This window comes from Elephas maximus, chromosome 12 (genome assembly GCF_024166365.1).
Source record: "Elephas maximus indicus isolate mEleMax1 chromosome 12, mEleMax1 primary haplotype, whole genome shotgun sequence".
Lineage (NCBI taxonomy): Eukaryota > Metazoa > Chordata > Mammalia > Proboscidea > Elephantidae > Elephas > Elephas maximus.
Genome location: NC_064830.1, coordinates 90,979,369 through 90,997,645, shown reverse-complemented (window position 1 = coordinate 90,997,645; position 18,277 = coordinate 90,979,369). Strand labels below are relative to the sequence as shown.

At 41.1% G+C, this 18,277-nt stretch overlaps 1 protein-coding gene across 7 annotated transcripts in view; it reads left to right on the top strand.

The window, feature by feature from the left end:
• LOC126087233 (zinc finger protein 789-like) overlaps positions 1-18,277 on the top strand; it is a 51,338-nt gene that overhangs the window by 7,987 nt on the left and 25,074 nt on the right. For 3 of the 7 annotated variants that reach the window (XM_049904504.1, XM_049904505.1, XM_049904503.1), the window contains exons 2-5: positions 675-752; positions 9,061-9,187; positions 11,874-11,987; positions 13,279-17,392. In XM_049904504.1, the coding sequence (XP_049760461.1) occupies positions 720-752; positions 9,061-9,187; positions 11,874-11,987; positions 13,279-14,294 (1,290 nt within the window). In that variant the 5' untranslated portion in view covers positions 675-719 and the 3' untranslated portion in view covers positions 14,295-17,392. The other 4 variants (XM_049904510.1, XM_049904509.1, XM_049904506.1 and 1 more) reach the window with 3 other exon arrangements.

Sequence of the window (18,277 nt, the reverse complement as noted above, 5' to 3'; positions counted from 1 at the left end):
ACAAAGATATAGCTCTGTGGCACTACCTGAAATGACCTGGCTTTCTGTAGTGCTGTAAGACTAGATTTAGGGAAGGGGAGTTAAATTTGGAGATTAATGTCTCCAGGCCAAGCTAAACTGATGGTTAACTTTATTTTCAAATAACAGGGAAAAAAGATAAAATCTACTTACCGTGTATATGAGTTTGTTTGTTCAATGAGAGTAAAATTCATTGTAGAATTTGGAAAATACAGATAACTACAAGAAGAAAATGGAAATCACCTGTATCCCATCACTTGTGTAGAGGCCATGAGGGTAACAATATTGAATTTATAATTACCTCCTTGTATATGAGATGCAGCCTGAAACTCTGATAACTGTCCTAAAATCGTTTGGGCATTCCCTCAGCTGACTATATGAGATGCTGGAGAACATCCTCTAGCAGGAAGGAACTAACAAGACTGTGGGTTCCCTTGGAAAAAGCTTTGTAAGTTGATCTAGCTTCAGAAATTCTTGAGAGGACTACTTTAGCAGCTCATTTCATTTCATCACATGTTCCAACAGCAAACACAATGACTTTATATTAGCTGAGGTATTTGGGAAGACTTCATTGTTGGCCCTATAAGAAGATTCAAATTACTGCAGGCCTCACTCACTATGGTTTTTTTTTTTTTTTTTTTTTTTAAACCTTTCAGCTTAACCTGAATACCAGGATCCTGCCCCTTCTGAAAGACCAGGCTATGGAAGCTATGCTCCTGACAGCCACATGGAAGGTGAGCTGTGCTTTCTCCTCTGCTTCTTGGTTATAGTCAGCTGCAGCCAGGGTATCACTTCAGTTTCAGACTGCAGCAGCTGATAAAAATCTACTATTTCTTCATCTTTGGCCCTAGTGGTTGATGCATGAATTTGAATAATAGTCGTATTAACTGGTCTTCCTTGTAGGCGTATGGATATTATCCTATCACTGTCAGCGTTGTACTTCAGGATAGATCTTGAAACGTTCTTTTTGGTGATGAATGCAACACCGTTCTTCTTCGAGTCGTCATTCCCAGCACAGTAGACTGTATGATTGTCCGATTCAAAATGGCCAATACCAGTCCATTTCAGCTCACTAATGCCTAGGATATCGATGTTTATGTGTTCCATTTCATTTTTGATGATTTCCAATTTTCCTAGAGTCATACTTCTTACATTCCAGGTTCTGATTATTAATGGATGTTTGCAGCTGTTTCTTCTCATTTTGAGTCGTGCCACATCAGCAAATGAAGGTCCCGAAAGTGTTACTCCATCCACGTTATTAAGGTCAACTCTACTTTGAGGAGGCAGCTTTTCCCCAGTCATCTTTTGAGTGCCTTCCAACCTGGTGGGCTCATCTTCCAGCACTATATCAGACAATGTTCCACTGCTATTCGTAAGTTTCTCACTGGCTAATGCTTTTCAGAAGTAGACTGCAAGGTCCTTCTTCCTAGTCTGTCTTAGTCTGGAAGCTCAGCTGAAACCTGTCCTCCATGGGTGACCCTGCTGGTATCTGAATACTGGTGGCATAGCTTCCAGCATCACAGCAACTCACAAGCCCCCACAGTATGACAAACTGACAGACCAAACCAAAAACCAAACCCGCTGCCGTCGAGTCAATTCCGACTCATAGCGACCCTATAGGGCAGAGTAGAACTGCCCCATAGAGTTTCCAAGGAGCGCCTGGTGGATTCGAACTGCTGACCTTTTGGTTAGCAGCCGTAGCACTTAACCGCTACACCACCAGGGTTTCCAGCTGACAGACACGTGGGGGAAAAGTGGAAGTACTGGGCATCAAACCCAGGACCTTGCGCATGCTAAGCGTGTGCTCTACTGCTGGGCTGTACCCCCGGATGAATCCTGGCTGAAAGCAGAGAATACCAGAAGGATGTTTACCTGTGTTTTATTGATTATGCAAAGGCATTTGACTGTGTGGATCATAACAAACTGTGGATAACACTGTGAAGAATGGGAATTCCAGAACACTTAATTGTGCTCATGAGGAACCTTTACATAGATCCAGAGGCAGTTGTTCGGACAGAACAAGGGGATACTGATAGGTTTAAAGTCAGGAAAGGTGTGCGTCAGGGTTGTATTCTTTCACCATACCTATTTAATCTGTATGCTGAACAAATAATCCGAGAAGCTGGACTATGTGAAGAAGAACGGGGCATCAAGATTGGAGGAGGACTCATTAACAACCTGCGTTATGCAGACGACACAACCTTGCTTGCTGAAAGTGAAGGGGACTTGAAGCACTTACTAATGAAGATCAAAGACCACAGCCTTCAGTATGGATTACACCTCAATGTAAAGAAAACAAAAATCCTCACAACTGGACCAATGAGCAACATCATGATAAATGGAGAAAAGATTGAAGTTGTCAAGGATTTAATTTTACTTGGATCCACAATCAACAGCCATGGAAGCAGCAGTCAAGAAATCAAAAGATGCAATGCATTGGGTAAATCTGCTGCAAAGGACCTCTTTAAAGTGTTGAAGAGCAAAGATGTCACCCTGAAGACTAAGGTGCTCCTGACCCAAGCCATGGTATTTTCAGTCACATCATATGCATGTGAAAGCTGGACAATGAATAAGGAAGACCGAAGAAGAGTTGACGCCTTTGAATTGTGGTGTTGGCGAAGAATATTGAATATACCATGGACTGCCAAAAGAACGAACAAATCTGTTTTGGAAGAAGAGCGGCCAGAATGCTCCTTAGAGGCAAGGATGGGGAGACTGCGTCTTACATACTTTGGACATGTTGTCAGGAGGGATGAGTCCCTGGAGAAGGACATCATGCTTGGCAGAGTACAGGGTCAGCGGAAAAGAGGAAGACCCTCAACGAGGTGGATTGACACAGTGACTGCAACAATGAGCTCAAGCAGGACCAGGCAGTGTTTCGTTCTGTTGTGCATAGGGTCGCTATGAGTCGGAACGGACTCAACGGCGCCTAACAACAACAACAGCAACCAGGGTATAGCTTTAACTCCTTTGTTGACCTTCTTAATCAATTTGGGGATTTTTCCCTCATGGAAAGTATGATGTAAAGAGATGGAACTCTGTAGTTAGGTTCAAATCCAGGCTCTGTTACTTTTTAGGTGTGTTACCTTCTAATCCTTACGTAAACTCTCCGGGCCACTGTTTTCCTTATCTATAAAATGAAATAATGTAGTATGTACCACAAAAGGTTACATGGATTAGATAAAATAAGGCATGGAAAATGTTTTGCATAATATGTAGTTACATTTTAGATGCTTTGTCAATTTAATCTATTATTGCCATCCTTGCTCATTGTTTCTCTCAGTGAGCATTGTTGTGTTCCTACTATACAGCATGTACTGTCCTTTGTGCTGGGAAATAAAGATACCACATACTGCACTTTTAGCTGGGAGGTAAACGCTTATCTGAAGAAGTTTATGGAAATGAATTCCGAACTGTCGGTGTTAAAGGCTGCAGAGGAAGCTAAGTTATTGAATTTGTAACATTATGGAAAGTGGTTAGAAGACACGCTTAATGTCATTAGCCATTGAAAGAAAACACCTGTTGCCATTGAGTCGGTTCCAATTCATAGCAACCTTATAGGACTGAGTAGAACTGCCCCGTAGGGTTTCCAAGGAGTGACTGGTGGATTGGAACTGCCGAACTCTTGGTAGCAGCTGAGCTCCTAACCACCATGCCACCAAGGAAATGCAAATCTAAACTACAGTGAGATACCACCTCACCCCTACTAGAGTGTCAATGTTCAAAAAATAAAGGAAGATAACAGGTGCTGGCAAGGTTGTGGAGGAACTGGAACTCTCATCCATTGCTGGTGGGAATGTAAAATGGTGTACAGCCACTGCAACACACAGTTTAGTGGTTTCTCAAAAAGTTAAACATAGAACTACCATATGGGTCAGCAATCCCAGTCCGAGTTATATACCCAGAAGTGAAGACAGAAATGCAAACAGAAACCTGTACACCAGCGTTTACTGCAGCACTTTTCACAATAGCAAAAAGGTGGAAACATGATAAACAGAGAAAAGATTGAAGTTGTCAAAGATTTCATTTTACTTGGATCCACAATCAACAGCCACGGAAGCAGCAGTCAAGAAATCAAAAGACACTTTGCATTTGGTAAATCTTTTGCAGAGGACATCTTTAAAGTGTTGAAAAGGAAAGATGTCACCTTGAAGACTAAGGTGCGCCTGACCCAAGCCATGGTGTTTTCAATTGCATCATATGCATGTGAAAGCTGGACAGTGAATAAGGAAGACCGAAGAAGAATTGATACCTGACTGATTTTTGTGTGTTGACCTTATACCTTGTCCTGTTGCTGAATTCATTTATTAGTTCTAATAGTTTTCTTGTGGATTCTTTGGGGGTTTTCTATATATAGGATAATATCATCTGTGAAAAGGGATAGTTTTACTTCCTCCTTCCCAGTTTGGATACTTTTTTTCTGTAGGCTAATTGCTCTGGCTGGAATTTCCAGAATGATGTTGAATAGCAGTGGGGGAGCATGCATTCCTGTCTTGTCCCTAACCTTAATGAGAGAGCTCTCATATGATGTTAGCTATGGTTTTTTCATAAATGCCCTTTATTATAATGAGGAATTTTCCTTTTATTCATATCTTGCTGAGTGTTTTTATCATGAAAGGGTGTTGAATTTTGTCAAATGCCTTTTCTGTATCTATTGAGATAATCTTTTTTGTTTTTATTTTCTTCCATTAATGTGGTGTATAACATTGATTTTCTAATGTCAAACCACCCTTGCATTACTGGGGTAAATCCCACTTGATCATACCTACTCGTATTGTAAAACTCAACTCAAAAAGTGTCTTCTCGGGAATCTTTTCTGCTTCCTCAGGTTGTGTTGAGTAAATTACTCTTTCCTGTGTTCCCAAAGTATACAATCACTACAGTGGCTCAGAATAAGAGTTTCAGGGGAGTGTTGAAGGCTTAAGCCAGATGGAGAGTTGTGGAATGATTGGGAGGTGAGCTTGTAGAGTTTTTTTTTTACAAAGGTGTGTCCAGTAAGGGAAGGAGAGAGTGGTAACAAGTTGGGATAGAAGGAGCAAGGAACATCTATTTAAAGATAAGAATGATTTTTAGCATTTTTACAGGCTAAAAGCAAAGAACCGATGGAGGGGGAAAGGGTTAAAAATATAGAAGAGGAAGAGTTGTTGGATTAAGACCCTGGAGGAGACATGATAGAATGAACTCAAAGTTAGAGAAGGAGGGATTACCAGGAGAAGGGCAGTGTCTTCCTCTGAGACACAAGGGAGGGATGGGTAAAATGTATGTGATGTGTAGGGAAGTTGGTGAGGGAACTGAAAGAGCATGAGGCATATGGTGCCCTATGGACTGTTTCTGGGAAGGGACTGGCAATACGTTCTGAGAGGCAGGAGGTAGGGTAGGCAATTTGCGTACATCTACATGTCTTCACAGGCCCCTCTACCTCCTTGTGTAATTGACCACTGGGTTATTATTATGTTTAGATCTCATTACACCCCCATTCGATGGTTCACTTCCAGAAGCAGGGACTAAGGTTGCTCTAGGGTTGTACAGGTTGTGCGCTTAGCAACTCCAGGGGGCACTACTCACATAGCTGTGACGTGAGTGATGGCCTCTAGAGTTGTGCTGTATACAACGTGAAGAGCTATATCCTTGGCTTCAGCAGGAAACTTAACATTAATTAATTAAGTAGCTGATTAACTAATTAATCCTGTCATATAACACAAAGCCAGGCACATACTTGTGCTAAATAGATGCTTTTGAAGGAACAAGAGTGATGAAGGCATAGGATACCATTTGTGAGGAATATGAGAGCAAGAATTGCTGAGCAACATTAAGGGCCCAAATATAAAACTATAAATTTGGAGGGAGAAATATATGGAAACCCTGGTGGCGTAGTGGTTAAGTGCTATGGCTGCTAACAAAGAGGTTGGCAGTTCAAATCCATCAGGCGCTCCTTGGAAACTCTATGGGGCAGTTCTGCTCTGTCCTATAGGGTCACTATGAGTTGGAATCGACTCGACGGTAGTGGGTTTGGTTTGGTTTTTGGTGATTAAGCCATTTTATTCCTCAGCACTTGTGTGGGGTTTACCTTAACTTTACCCAAAGAATTTGGCCTTTGTTCTGTGTAAGGGAATTTTAAAATTTGAGGTACCTGAGAAAATCTGAAGTGGCCAGCTTGAGGTTTGAGTACAACTCCACTGTGATTAGTTCCATTTCCACCCCAGCAACAGCGATTTTTTGTGCAGACATAATCATGAAACTAAGAAATGTCTGGCTATGATAATGTAACTATACTGTGACTCCCCTGAGAGCTGAATGTCCGTTAATGATGAGGTAACTGCCCTGCGACCTCCCCTCACCCATTACATACCATTGATATTTGCCACATTGTAACCAGTCTATGAAAGACGTGTATATCTATATAAGCCGATCACTTTACCAGCTTCCACTACAGGCAGTCCAGTCTTACAAGTTCCCTCCGCAGGAAGTCTAGCCTTTAAATGATCTACTACCAATCCAGTAATGTCTTTTGTTTATCTAAGCCCATAATTACTAATCAAGTAATGTCTTTCAGTGATGCAAGTTTGTAAATACCAATCAAGTACTTCAGGTCCTTTGTTTCACCCTTCTAAAATGTCACTGCTGAGTTGCCATGTTGGATTACTGGATTCCACCACATGGAATTCAGTCTATCTCCAGCTTGAGTTGTCATTTTACTTTTAATCTCTCAGCTTCACACTAATCAGAGTATAGATGATTACTCTATGACTTTCAGTGGCGTAGTTGGCAGGATTTCTGAAGGCACGTTTATCTTCAGCATTCCGGGAAAGTCGCAGAACTGACTTGTCCTGGTACCGGCAAGGGGCCTTTGTGGCCAGACTATCTCCTCAAATTCTCAGGACCTGCTGGAGGTAAGTCTCTCAGATTAAAGCCTCTGCTTATTGTGAGGATGGCTCTTTGAGAGATTTATTGTCTATCTTTATACCTTCATATTCTGCTCATCTTCAGAGCATCTCACTGGGTTCATTATTCAACTCTCTTTGTTTCTTTTTGGTGCACCATAAGATTTTTGCGTGCATTTGACTCTTTAATACTTGAAAGTTTCTCAGTAAGATTGTGAATGCCATGTCCAAGACTGGGCCAGGACCCCCTATGGGACTCCTGCAGCTCTCTCTGACCCCAGTTTAGTCTTGTATTTAGGCTGCTGCCATGTACTTGCTGAAGGAAATTTTAAAGACCAGTGATCATTTTAGGGGTCACTTAGTTTACGTTAATCTGCATAGTAGACAGAAGCTAAGGACTCCTGTATCAAACAAGCCTAACAGAGGGTTTTTTTCTTTTTTCAATTAATACTTGAAGGTTACAAAAGAAATAAAAATAATAAAATTGCCTCCTGATAGAACATTTTGAAAAAAGCTAAACAAATTAAAAAGGTATACCATCAAAGCTCTGTGACCTCTCCAGCTACTTACCTGGCAACAGCCCCTATACTCTCCCTTTCCCAAAATGGCTGAGTCCCTAGCCTCAGATGCCCAGCTTCCTTCCTCTCCCTCCACTCTCCAATAGCCACTACTCTTTACCTACCTTTACCGTCCTAACCTCCCCCCCGAAAATATCTGAACTCTCATACTACCCCAAAGAACCTTTGGAAGAGGAAAAACTCGTTTCTGTAATACCTTTTAAATGTCTGCAAGGGGCTGAGGAACCTCCTTATGTTACATTTACCCCATGGTCTAAAGAACTTAATACCATTGTACTTTCCCAGTTCACGTAAACCCCCCACAAGTTAACCCAGGGATTTACAAATTTAGCTGAAATTTATAAACCTTGCTTGGCAGACTTATCTAATTTAATAACTATGTAAATCAGACCAGAGCAATGTTGACTGACTTTTTTCCGGCTCCCATCCTGCCTGCTGATTAAACCTAGAGAGTATGCCCTGGAGAGGATGTGCCCCAGCAGCTTGTACTTTCTCTGGGTGGAAGCTCCTGCCGTGAGTGACAGTGTTCTCTGGGCAGAAGGGAAGGAGGTAGTGGGAAGGCTGTGTGCCGGCCACTTCTCTCCATTCCTCTGCCTTTTCCCCTAGAGGGGTTGGACGGGCAGGTTAAGCACAGTGGCTCCAGCCTCAGCAGCAGTGATGGCTGCGGTCAACAGTGCCTTCTACCACCAGCAGCTGTAAACAGCCTCAGCCTCGATAAAACTGTTCACAGGCTGGCTGTGCCTGAGCCTGGTGTCCATGCAGCTGGTGCAGAGGATGTGGACACTGCAGAGTCCACTCGCCTGCTCCCTGTACTTAAACATAACAGGTGGCCCAGCCAGGTCAGCAGCCACTGCAGCTGGGAAAAGAAAAAACCCTAACAGGTACAGGGCCGAGGGTAAGGCCATGGCAGCCCAGTCTTCTGGCATTTGGTCCAGCTATTGTGCCGAGTGGAGTGGCAAAAGGGCAGCCATGTCCTTGCCTTGTCGCCCTAGTCCCTCAGAAAGTTTTCCCTGCAAACTCAGTATCTTTCAGGCAGCAGGCTGACTTCTTAGGAAGTTCTCCTTTTGGCAGCTTCTAATATTTTTTTTTTTTTAATATTCAGTTATATACTGTAACCTTTCTGAACCCAACTATGTGGTTACCTTTACCTAATGATAACCATCTACTGCACCACCTACGGACCTTATTTATAAAAACTAGCGTTGTATAGAGCAGGAGTTGGCAGACAGGCCTGGATCTGTTAGTAAAGTTTTATTGGAACACAGCCATGCCCACTCATTTAAAAAGCAATCTGTGGCTACTTTTTCACTGCCACACCAGAGTTGAATATTTGCATCAGAGGTCAACTGTCCTGCAAAGCCTTAAATATTTATCATCTGGCCCATGTGTTGACTTACGGTATAGAAGAAGGAACTGAAGGAGCTTGCCTGGCCTGAGTGTCAGAAGACCAAAAGTCAAGCCCTAAATCCACTACTTTGGCCAAGTTACTTGACTTCGTCAAATCTCAGTTTCCTCACCGCTAGAATAACAACCCACACAGTTATTGTAAGAATTGAAGTTACACTTCTTTGCTGTTTTTTCAGGAGTTGCTGTCATTTGAGGATGTGGCTATGTTCTTCACCAGAGAGGAATGGGAAAACCTTGATTCAGCCCAGAAGTACCTCTACAGAGATGTTATGCTGGAGAATTACAGAAACCTGATCTTCTTGGGTAATGACTTGGGCTTTAAGGTTTGGCTTTGTTTGTGTGTTTTCGTGTCTGCCCAAGTCTTCAGTCCCTTATCTGCAATTCTAAAATCAGAAAAAGCTGAGAACTGGACAATTTTTCATAATTTATTTGGCTACAAAAATCTGACCTGAAACCATCAGTGGCAAAATCGGATTTTATTTGCCATGAACCTATTTTTGCGCTTATCAAGAGTTAGCCTAAGAAGTAATCACCTGGTGTGCCTAATCTGTATGATTAAGAAATACCAATGTGTTTGATTGGGGATGCAGCTCCAAGCCCTGTTGGAGACATGATGTAATATAAATGTATAGGCCAGCTCACCCTTCTAAGATCTTGAACAGTTCTGAATTCTGCAATACATCTGTCCCTGGGGTGTCCGAAAAGGGATTGTAGACGTGGGCGATGAATAGTTGGTTTTTGTTTTAGAGTTTAGATACACTAAATCCATTCTCCATGCCTGCCTTTCATATCTACATCTATTAGACCTCTAGGGGTAGAAAAAATTATGGCCAATTTGGATTCCAAAGGCCGGCTTCTTCTTCTCTTGAAGTTTCTTTCTTTTTTCTGTCCGGAATGGGTAACTTTGTTTGTAACAGCCAGGGGTGTCCTGGAAATCACTCCTAACTAACTTCATTTCTGAACTCTTACTACTTTCATCTTCCCAAGAGCCTATGTTTGCCTTATTCCAGCACAGTCTCCTAATACGGAGTTTCCCTGCCCTCTCTGAGGTGTGGGGGCTGATAATAGTTTTCTTTCTGGGGCCACATAATTGACCCCCCACATTGATGCTGTTGGCATAGTTGTGACCACCTCTTGTGGGATTGTCCAACAACCTCTGTTTTTTGTAATGTTTATTTTCTTTTCAAAAGCATTACAGGGGCATAATTGAATATGTGGAAGGTACAGAAAAGCATCAAGGGAAGGGAAAAATATTCAACTGTAACACTGTTAACAATTTGGAATATTTACTTCCAGTCTTTTTTCCTATGCTTTTAAAACTGTATGTAAGCATATTCTGTATATAATGCCATAATTCTTTTTTTTTTTTTTTTTTGTGCGTTAGATGAAGGTTTACACAGCAAACTTAGCTTCCCATTAAAAAATTAGTACACATATTGTTTTGTGACATTGGTTACCAAATGACATGTCAACACTCTCCCTTCTCGAACTTGAGTTCCCTGTTACCAGCTTTCCTATCCCCTACTGCCTTCTCTTTCTTGCGCCTGGGCTGGTGTACCCCTTTGGTCTCGTTTGTTGTATGGGCCTGTCTAATCTTTGGCTGAAGGGTGAACCTCAGGAGTGACTTCATTACTGAGCTAAAAGAGTGTCCAGGGGCCATATTCTCAGGGTTTCTCCAGTCTCTGTCAGGCCAATAAGTCTGGTCTTTTTTTGTGAATTAGAATTTTGGGTACCATCTAGTTGTGCTGGACTCAGCCTGATGAAGGCTGTGGTAGTTGCGGTCCATTAGTCCTTTGGACTAATCTTTCCTTTGTCTTTGGTTTTCTTCATTCTCCCTTGCTTCAGATGTGGTAAAACCAATGGAGTATCTTAGATGGGTGCTCCCAAGCTTCTAAGACCCCAGATGCTACTCACCAAAGTAGAATGTAGAACATTTTATAAATTATATTAATAATGCCATAATTCTTAACATTATAACATCATTTTCCCTGTGATTAAAATTCTCTATAAATATAGTACATGATTGTAACATAATTCCACTATCTCATACATAAAAATATTTAATTATTTCCACATTTGGAGATGTTCAACTTGGTTTGCTTGTGTGTGTATCATTTTCTGTGTTACGGTGTTCCAAAGGATGCCTCTGACTATAAATCTTCATATGCATTTCTGATGATTCCCCAAGGATTAGAATTGGGAGTTAAAGAATACGGGCACTTTAAGTTTCTTAATATATATTGATGAATGAGTTTTTAAGAGAATTTCTGCTCTTCTGCTTATTGAACAGCAGTGTTTGGGAGTGCTTCTTTACCATATCACTGCACTCCTTTAGGGAGTTTACTAAGTATAAAAATAATACATGTTCATAATAGAAATTTTGGAAGCTACATCAGTAAATAAAGTAGAAAATAAAAAGCATCTGCAGACCGATTGCCCAGAAATAACCACTGTTAACATTTTGGTTTACTTTTTTCCTAGTCTTTTCCTGTATATAGTTTTTAAAAATTACTACAAAATGGTATAAGTGAGTTTTCTATTCCTCTTTAAAATATGTAGGGACCATTTTCCTATTTTGATAAATCCTCTTTGAACACACGAATTTTTAATATCTGCCTAGTAACCTAGTAACTATGACCTCATAGGCTTCATTATCATTCCCCTGTTGACATTCAGCTTATTTCCAGTTTTGCACTGTTTTAACACTGTTGAACATCTCTATTGCATTAATCTTTTCCTAGTTGGTCTTTAGGCTATATTTCTAAAAGTGTAATTACCAAGTCCAAGGGTATGAAGATTGTTCAGACTTTCATAGAAGATTGCCAGATTTTCGCAGAGATTGTGCCAGTTTCTATCATCACCAGCCCTTTCAGACACCGTCCTACATATCACTCTGCTTACCACTGTAGACCAGAGGCGTTGAGACTGAGCTCCAGTACCTGTCTGTAACTCACTAACCACCACATCCCATTTACTTCCCCATGAGTAGGATTTCAGTTCCCCAAACCTGAGGTGATCTCTCAGCTGGAGGACTGGGAAGAGCCATGGATCCTGGATCTACCAAGCGCTGGGAATAGGAAAGCTTCCAGTAGTGCTTGCCCAGGTGGGTGAGGAAGAGATCCAGTCAAGTGGAAATGGTAAAGAGGAAGGGAAGTCACATTAACGATGCCCCTTCTTGTGCCAGACACTGAGCCAGGTGCTTGGCCTGTATCCCTTTCATTTATCCCTACTGCCCTTTCCATTTTCTAGGTGAAGAAACTCAAAATTAAAATATTTGTCATAGGTTGATAGAATTGGGATTGATTTCAAGTTTCTATGAAGCTGATCCTCTTTCCACTGCAGTGTACTCTTTCTCTGAAGTAGCTGGTCTAGTGTTTTCTAAATGACAACCACCCTAGACTCTAGGTACTCCTTTATTCTACTGTCATTACTTATCCTTTTACCATACTATCTCGTGTTCTCTTACTTTCGTTTTGTTTTTCGTATTTGATCAGTGTTCTTTTATGTACTTACTTTTTTCCTGATTATCCTTCTACCCTTTTTCACATTCCTCTACTCGAAGGTTTCTCAGCCTTGGCACTGGTGACATTTTGGGCTGAATAATTCTTTGTTGGGGGTGGAGGGATGTCCTATGCATTGTTTAACAGTATCCTTGGCCATTACCCACTAGGTGCCAGTAGCAGCATTCCATTTGTGACGAGAATGTCTCCTGATATTACTAAATATCCCCTGGGGAGTAAAATCAACATGGTTGAGAACCACTGCTGTATTCAGTTGGCTTTCGTACCTATTTCCCCTCTGGTTCCTTTTCTGCTCTATCTATATTTTCTCTATTTTTAAGGAGTTTTTTTAACCTAGAATCATTACAGACATGCATATCTAGGAAGTGTAAGATGGTACCTCTCCTGTATTTATGTGATACTACTGATTCTTATCAGTAATACATGACCAGAGGAAGTTGTTTTTCCAATTATGGTGATAGACATGTTCTAGTCTCAGATTTTCTAGTTTAAAAAAATGGTTGAGTTGATTCTGACTCAGAGTGACTCTCTAGGTCAGAGTAGAACTGCCCCATAGAGTTTCCAAGGAGCACCTGCTGGATTTGAACTGCTGACCTTTTGGTTAGCAGCTGTAGCGCTTAACTACTACACCACCAGGGTTTCCATTTTCTAGTTAGCTCATATAAAGAGCTCTTTCTGTTGTGAAGGCTGAGTATTATTAAATTCATAATTTTGGCCTCTTGAGTATAATGCTGTACCCAAGTAAGCACTCGATAATTTCATTAGATTGTCCTGTATCCTGAACAATCAGCTTCTTTTCCTTTTAGTTTTTTCCTTCTCCAGTGGACAGATCATTTATATGTTTTCTTTATATTTTTTTGTTTGTTTGGCTAGGTTCTGAAGCCAGACACAAGATGAAAAAGTTAACTTCAATGCAGAAGATTTCTGAAGAATTAGTATCATATGAGGTATCAGTGGTAAAGCAAGAGAAGGCCAAGAAAACCTCTGAAAAGTTATATAAATGTAATGAATTTGTGGACAGTTTCAGACTTGCACTCCCTGTTAGTAGTGATGATTGTGAGGAGGGCTTCTTTGAAAACCTTAATTTTATTGAAGATCAGAACTCTCAAACAAAGGAGCAGGGCAGATATGCCGAATATGGGAAACCTTTCAATCAGAGGTCATTGCTTTTTAGGCATAAGCAAATTCTTAAAAGACCAAAATGTTATAAATGCAGCAAATGTGGAATAGTGATCAGATGTGAGACAGATTTTGTTCAGCATCAAAGAATTCACACTTCAAAGTATCCTTTTGAGTGTAACATTTGTGGACAAGCCTTCAAACAGAAGTCGGCTCTTATTGTCCATAAATGTTGTCACCCACCAGAAAAACCATATGAATGTCGGGATTGTGGAAAGTTTTTTCGTCAGATCTCATATCTTGTTGAACATAAAAGGATTCATACGAAAGAAAAACCCTATAAATGTAGTGAATGTGAGAAAACATTTAGTCAAAATTCAACCCGTATTCGACATCAGTTAACCCATAGTGGAGAAAAACCCCATAAATGCCTAGAATGTGGAAAAGCCTTCAGCAGGCACTCAACCCTTATCAGCCATCAACAAATTCATATTAGAGAGAACACCCATAGATGTAGTGAATGCGGGCAGTCCTTTAGTCGAAACGTAGATCTCATTCAACATCAAAGAACCCATACCAAAGAGGAATTCTTTCAGTGTAGAGAATGTGGGAAAACGTTTAGTTTTAAGTCAAATCTTTATCGACATGAGGTCATTCATACTGGACAGAGACCATATAGGTGTGACAAATGCGGAAAATCTTTCAGCTGGCGCACAAGCCTTATTAAGCATCAGGGTACTCACAGAGGACGGATATCTACAAGATGTTAACAGGAAAAGCTACCATGTAGAAATGACAACCTAATCAACTACTGCAGGGCAGGGCCAAGATGGCGGAGTAGTCAGATGCTTCCTGTGGTCCCTCTTAAAACAAAGACCTGAAAAAAACAAGTGAATCAATTGTATATGACAAGCTGGGAGCCCTGAACATCAAAGGCAAAGTTGAGGAATTGGACTGAGTGTCAGGAGGAGGGAGAAATGGTTCAGAAGTGGCAAGGAATTGCCAAACCTGACCCGGTGGGAACCAGCACCCTGCAGGCTGATTCTGCTGGTGTGAATGCAGTGAGGCAAGCAGTGGCATTTGGGATGCATTTTCCACATCAGGAGAGAACAAATGGCTGAGAGTCTGCTCAACCCTCCAGAACAAGCGAGAAGCAGCCCTTACCCGGCAAAAAACAAGTACCTGCAGTAAACCTACCTTGTGGATCCAAAAATACTCCTTTGGGAAGAACCTATCTCCTACTTACCTGATCCCTTCCCACTCTGCACTGAGTCCCAGCCGACCACATCCCCTGGGCCAGAAGAAGGACCCTGCACTCGCCCTGAGCCATGCTCCTGGCCTTGGAGAGGGAACAAATTAACAAACAGGGAAAAAATACTCTGCTGGTTCCCCTAAGCCAGGAACTCAGGGAAGAAACCACTCCTTTGCCTAGGCACAGGCATAAGGGGCCCATGGACTTTGAATGCCTTTCACCTCTGCATACCTGCGTGGGCCCATTTCATCAGCATAGGCCCTTTTTAGCAAAGTACAACAGGTTATATATCTGAAGCCTAACCTCAACTGTTTCAGCTACATGTTGGAGAGGTAGGTTCGTGACATTTGACACCGCTCTGTCTATTAAGCAAGGCTCTCACCTACCCACATCAGGGGCCTGAGGACTGGTGGCTCCACCCACGACACCTAGCCACCCATGACAGGGGTACAAGAATAAGTGGTGCCTCCCAGTCCTACAGCCAACAGCACTGGGTGCCTATAGTCTGGCTGCAAAACCCACCCATCTATGTGCTCTAGGTAACAGGAAAACGCTTTCGTCACAGATACTCAGGGGCAGTTGTCAGCCCCCTGTCTTGCTCAGCACATGCCCCCCTGTGGCCAGATACCTGTGCCTACACCAGTCACCCCTTCTTGTCTAGGACTATAGGTGAGAGCCTGCACTACACACTTGGTGACTGACTACCTGGACACCTGAGCTGAGAAGTGAACAAGAAAAGTGAACGGACTGCTGGGCTTACATACCTAGTAACGGCATTAGAGCTTCAGAGGCACCTGGTGACAGGATATTAGAGCTTCAGAGGCACCAATATTCAAACTAGCTCACGTGAGCAGCCTATTTGGGCATATCAAAACAAGAACCTAGGACACAGTAAGCAAACATAAATAAGTAAATACAGTAACATATTGATGGCTCAGAGATAACAGTCAATATCAAGTCACATAAAAAGGCAGACCATGATGGCTTCAGCAAGGTCCCAAAACAAAGAACCAAGACATATTCCGGATGAAGAGAACTTCCTGGAATTACTGGAGGTAGAGTACAAAAGATTAATATACAGAACTCTTAAGAGATCAGGAAGGAGATCAGGCAAAACACAGAACAAGCCAAGCAACACACAGACAAAGCATTGGGAGGAACTTAAGCAGATTAAACAAGAGCATAATGACAAATTTAGTAGGCTACAAGAATCCATAGAGAGCAAACAAATTCAGAAGATAAACAATAAAATTTCAGAATCAGACAATTCAATAGAAAGTGATAAGCAGAATTGAGGCAATGGAAGTCAGAATTAGTGAGATTTTGAAGATAAAGCACTTGACACCAACATATTTGAGGAAAAATCAGATAAAAGAATTAAGAAAAATGAAGAAACCCTGAGAATTACATGGGGCTCTATCAAGGGGAATAGCTTACAAGTGATTGGAGTACCAGAACAGGGGGATAACAGAAAATACAGAGAATTGTTGAAGATTTGTTGGCAGAAAAGTTCCCTGATGCCTCAAAAGATGAGAAGATATCTATCCAAGAGGCTCATCAACCCCCACACAAGGTAGATCCCAAAAGAAAGTTACCAAGACGTGCTATAATCAAACTTGCCAAAACCAAAGATAGAGAATTTTAAGAGCTGCTAGGGATGAATGAAAAGTCACTTGTAAAGGAGAGTCAGTAAAACTAAGCTCGAACTACTTGGCAGGAACCATGCAGGCAAGAAGGCAATGGGATGACATTTATAAAGCCTTGGAGGAAAAAATTGCCAGCCAAGAATTATATATCCAGCAAAACTGTCTCTCAAATGTGATTATGAAATTAGGACATTTCCAGACAAACAGAAGTTTAGGAAATTTGCAAAAACACAAACCAAAATTACAAGAAATACTAAAGGGAGTCCTCTGGTTAGAAAGTCAGTAACATCAGATAACCCAAAACTAGAACACAGGACAGAGCAACCAAATATCAACCCGGATAGGCAGATCACAAAAATAAAGCTAAAACGCTGATAACATCATTATGTAAAAGATGACAACATTAAAACAGAAAATAGGACTAAAATGTAATCATGGATCTTTCGTATGGAGAGGAAGTCAAGGCAATGTAAAGAAATAAAAGATTGGTTTAAACTTAGAAAAATAGGGGTAAATATTAAGATAACCACAAAGGAAACTAACAATCCTACACATCAAAATGAAAAACAAGAAAAACATAAAGACTCAGCAAATACAAAACCAACAACAGTGAAAAAGAGGAAAAGAAAATACGTAAAGAAAAATGACTCGGCACAGAAAACGAAGTGGAACAAAGGAACTGTCAAGGACACACACACAAAAGACATCAAAATGACAGCACTAAAATCATACCTATCAATAATTATGCTGAATGTAAGTGGAATAATGCACCAATAAAGAGTGGCAGAATGGATAAAAAAACACAGTCCATCTATATGCTGCCTACAAGAGATGTACATTAGACTTAAAGACACAAACTAAAACTCGGACGGAAAAAAATGTATCAAGCGAACAACGATCAACTACTGCAAGCATATATAATTTCATTTGTTTCCTGAAATGTAATAAAAAGGAACTGAAATGGTGTTTCTGTGGGGACCCTCTTTTTGTGACTTATCTCCTGTCGTAGTCAAGAATTAACTTTATAGAAAATGTAATAAGCTCTTGTATCTAGTCTCTTGAACACCCTGTACCTTCATTCCCTCCAGTCTAGTTAAGACAGAAGGGAGGCATAGTAGCTTTGTTCTGTGGTTCCTCAAGTTGGGGACTATTTGATGGATTGTGAACAATTTAAGAGTGTCTTTCTGCGGTTCGTATAGAAAAATATTGCATAGGCTTTTCAAAAAAACTAAGGGCTAAAGAAAAAAAAAAGGTCTACTCATTACTAATTAGTGAGATATTAACCATTACTAAAATTTAATCATAAAACTAAAATTAGTATGGTACTAGCTCCTACTGAAAGTTCCAAGTCAATATTTGTAGATGGCTATTGGTGCCCTGTTTTATCCTTTCTGTTGTTTCATCTGACTTGGAGCGTCTGTATCTTTACCTGCAGGCTTTTTCTAAAACCAAGAAAGGCCACTACTCCTGCTGGGTAATTAACTCATCCTGCGAGTAGCCCTCAACACAGTAATGGATGGGAAGTTGAGTTTAAACACTGGCTTTCCCTCTCCCTTTGGGGTTGAAGATCTCTGAAGCCTGCGTTTTACACTGTTTCCCAGGTTCCACCATGGCTTTACACACATTCACCCACGGTGGAAGCTGCTTTATTAGCTGTCTTGCCTTCACTGTGTCTCTTCTCTACTTCCCTACCAGTGTTTCCTCAACCCACCCACCCCCAAATAAACTGCTTGTGCTCAAAGCTATCAACTTTAGTCCTCGAGAAGCTATATCCCTTCTATATGCCAAGCACGTTCTTACGTTCAGGTTAAATAAATTAAGGTGATTGTATTATTCTCCCTACAGTTCACCAAAA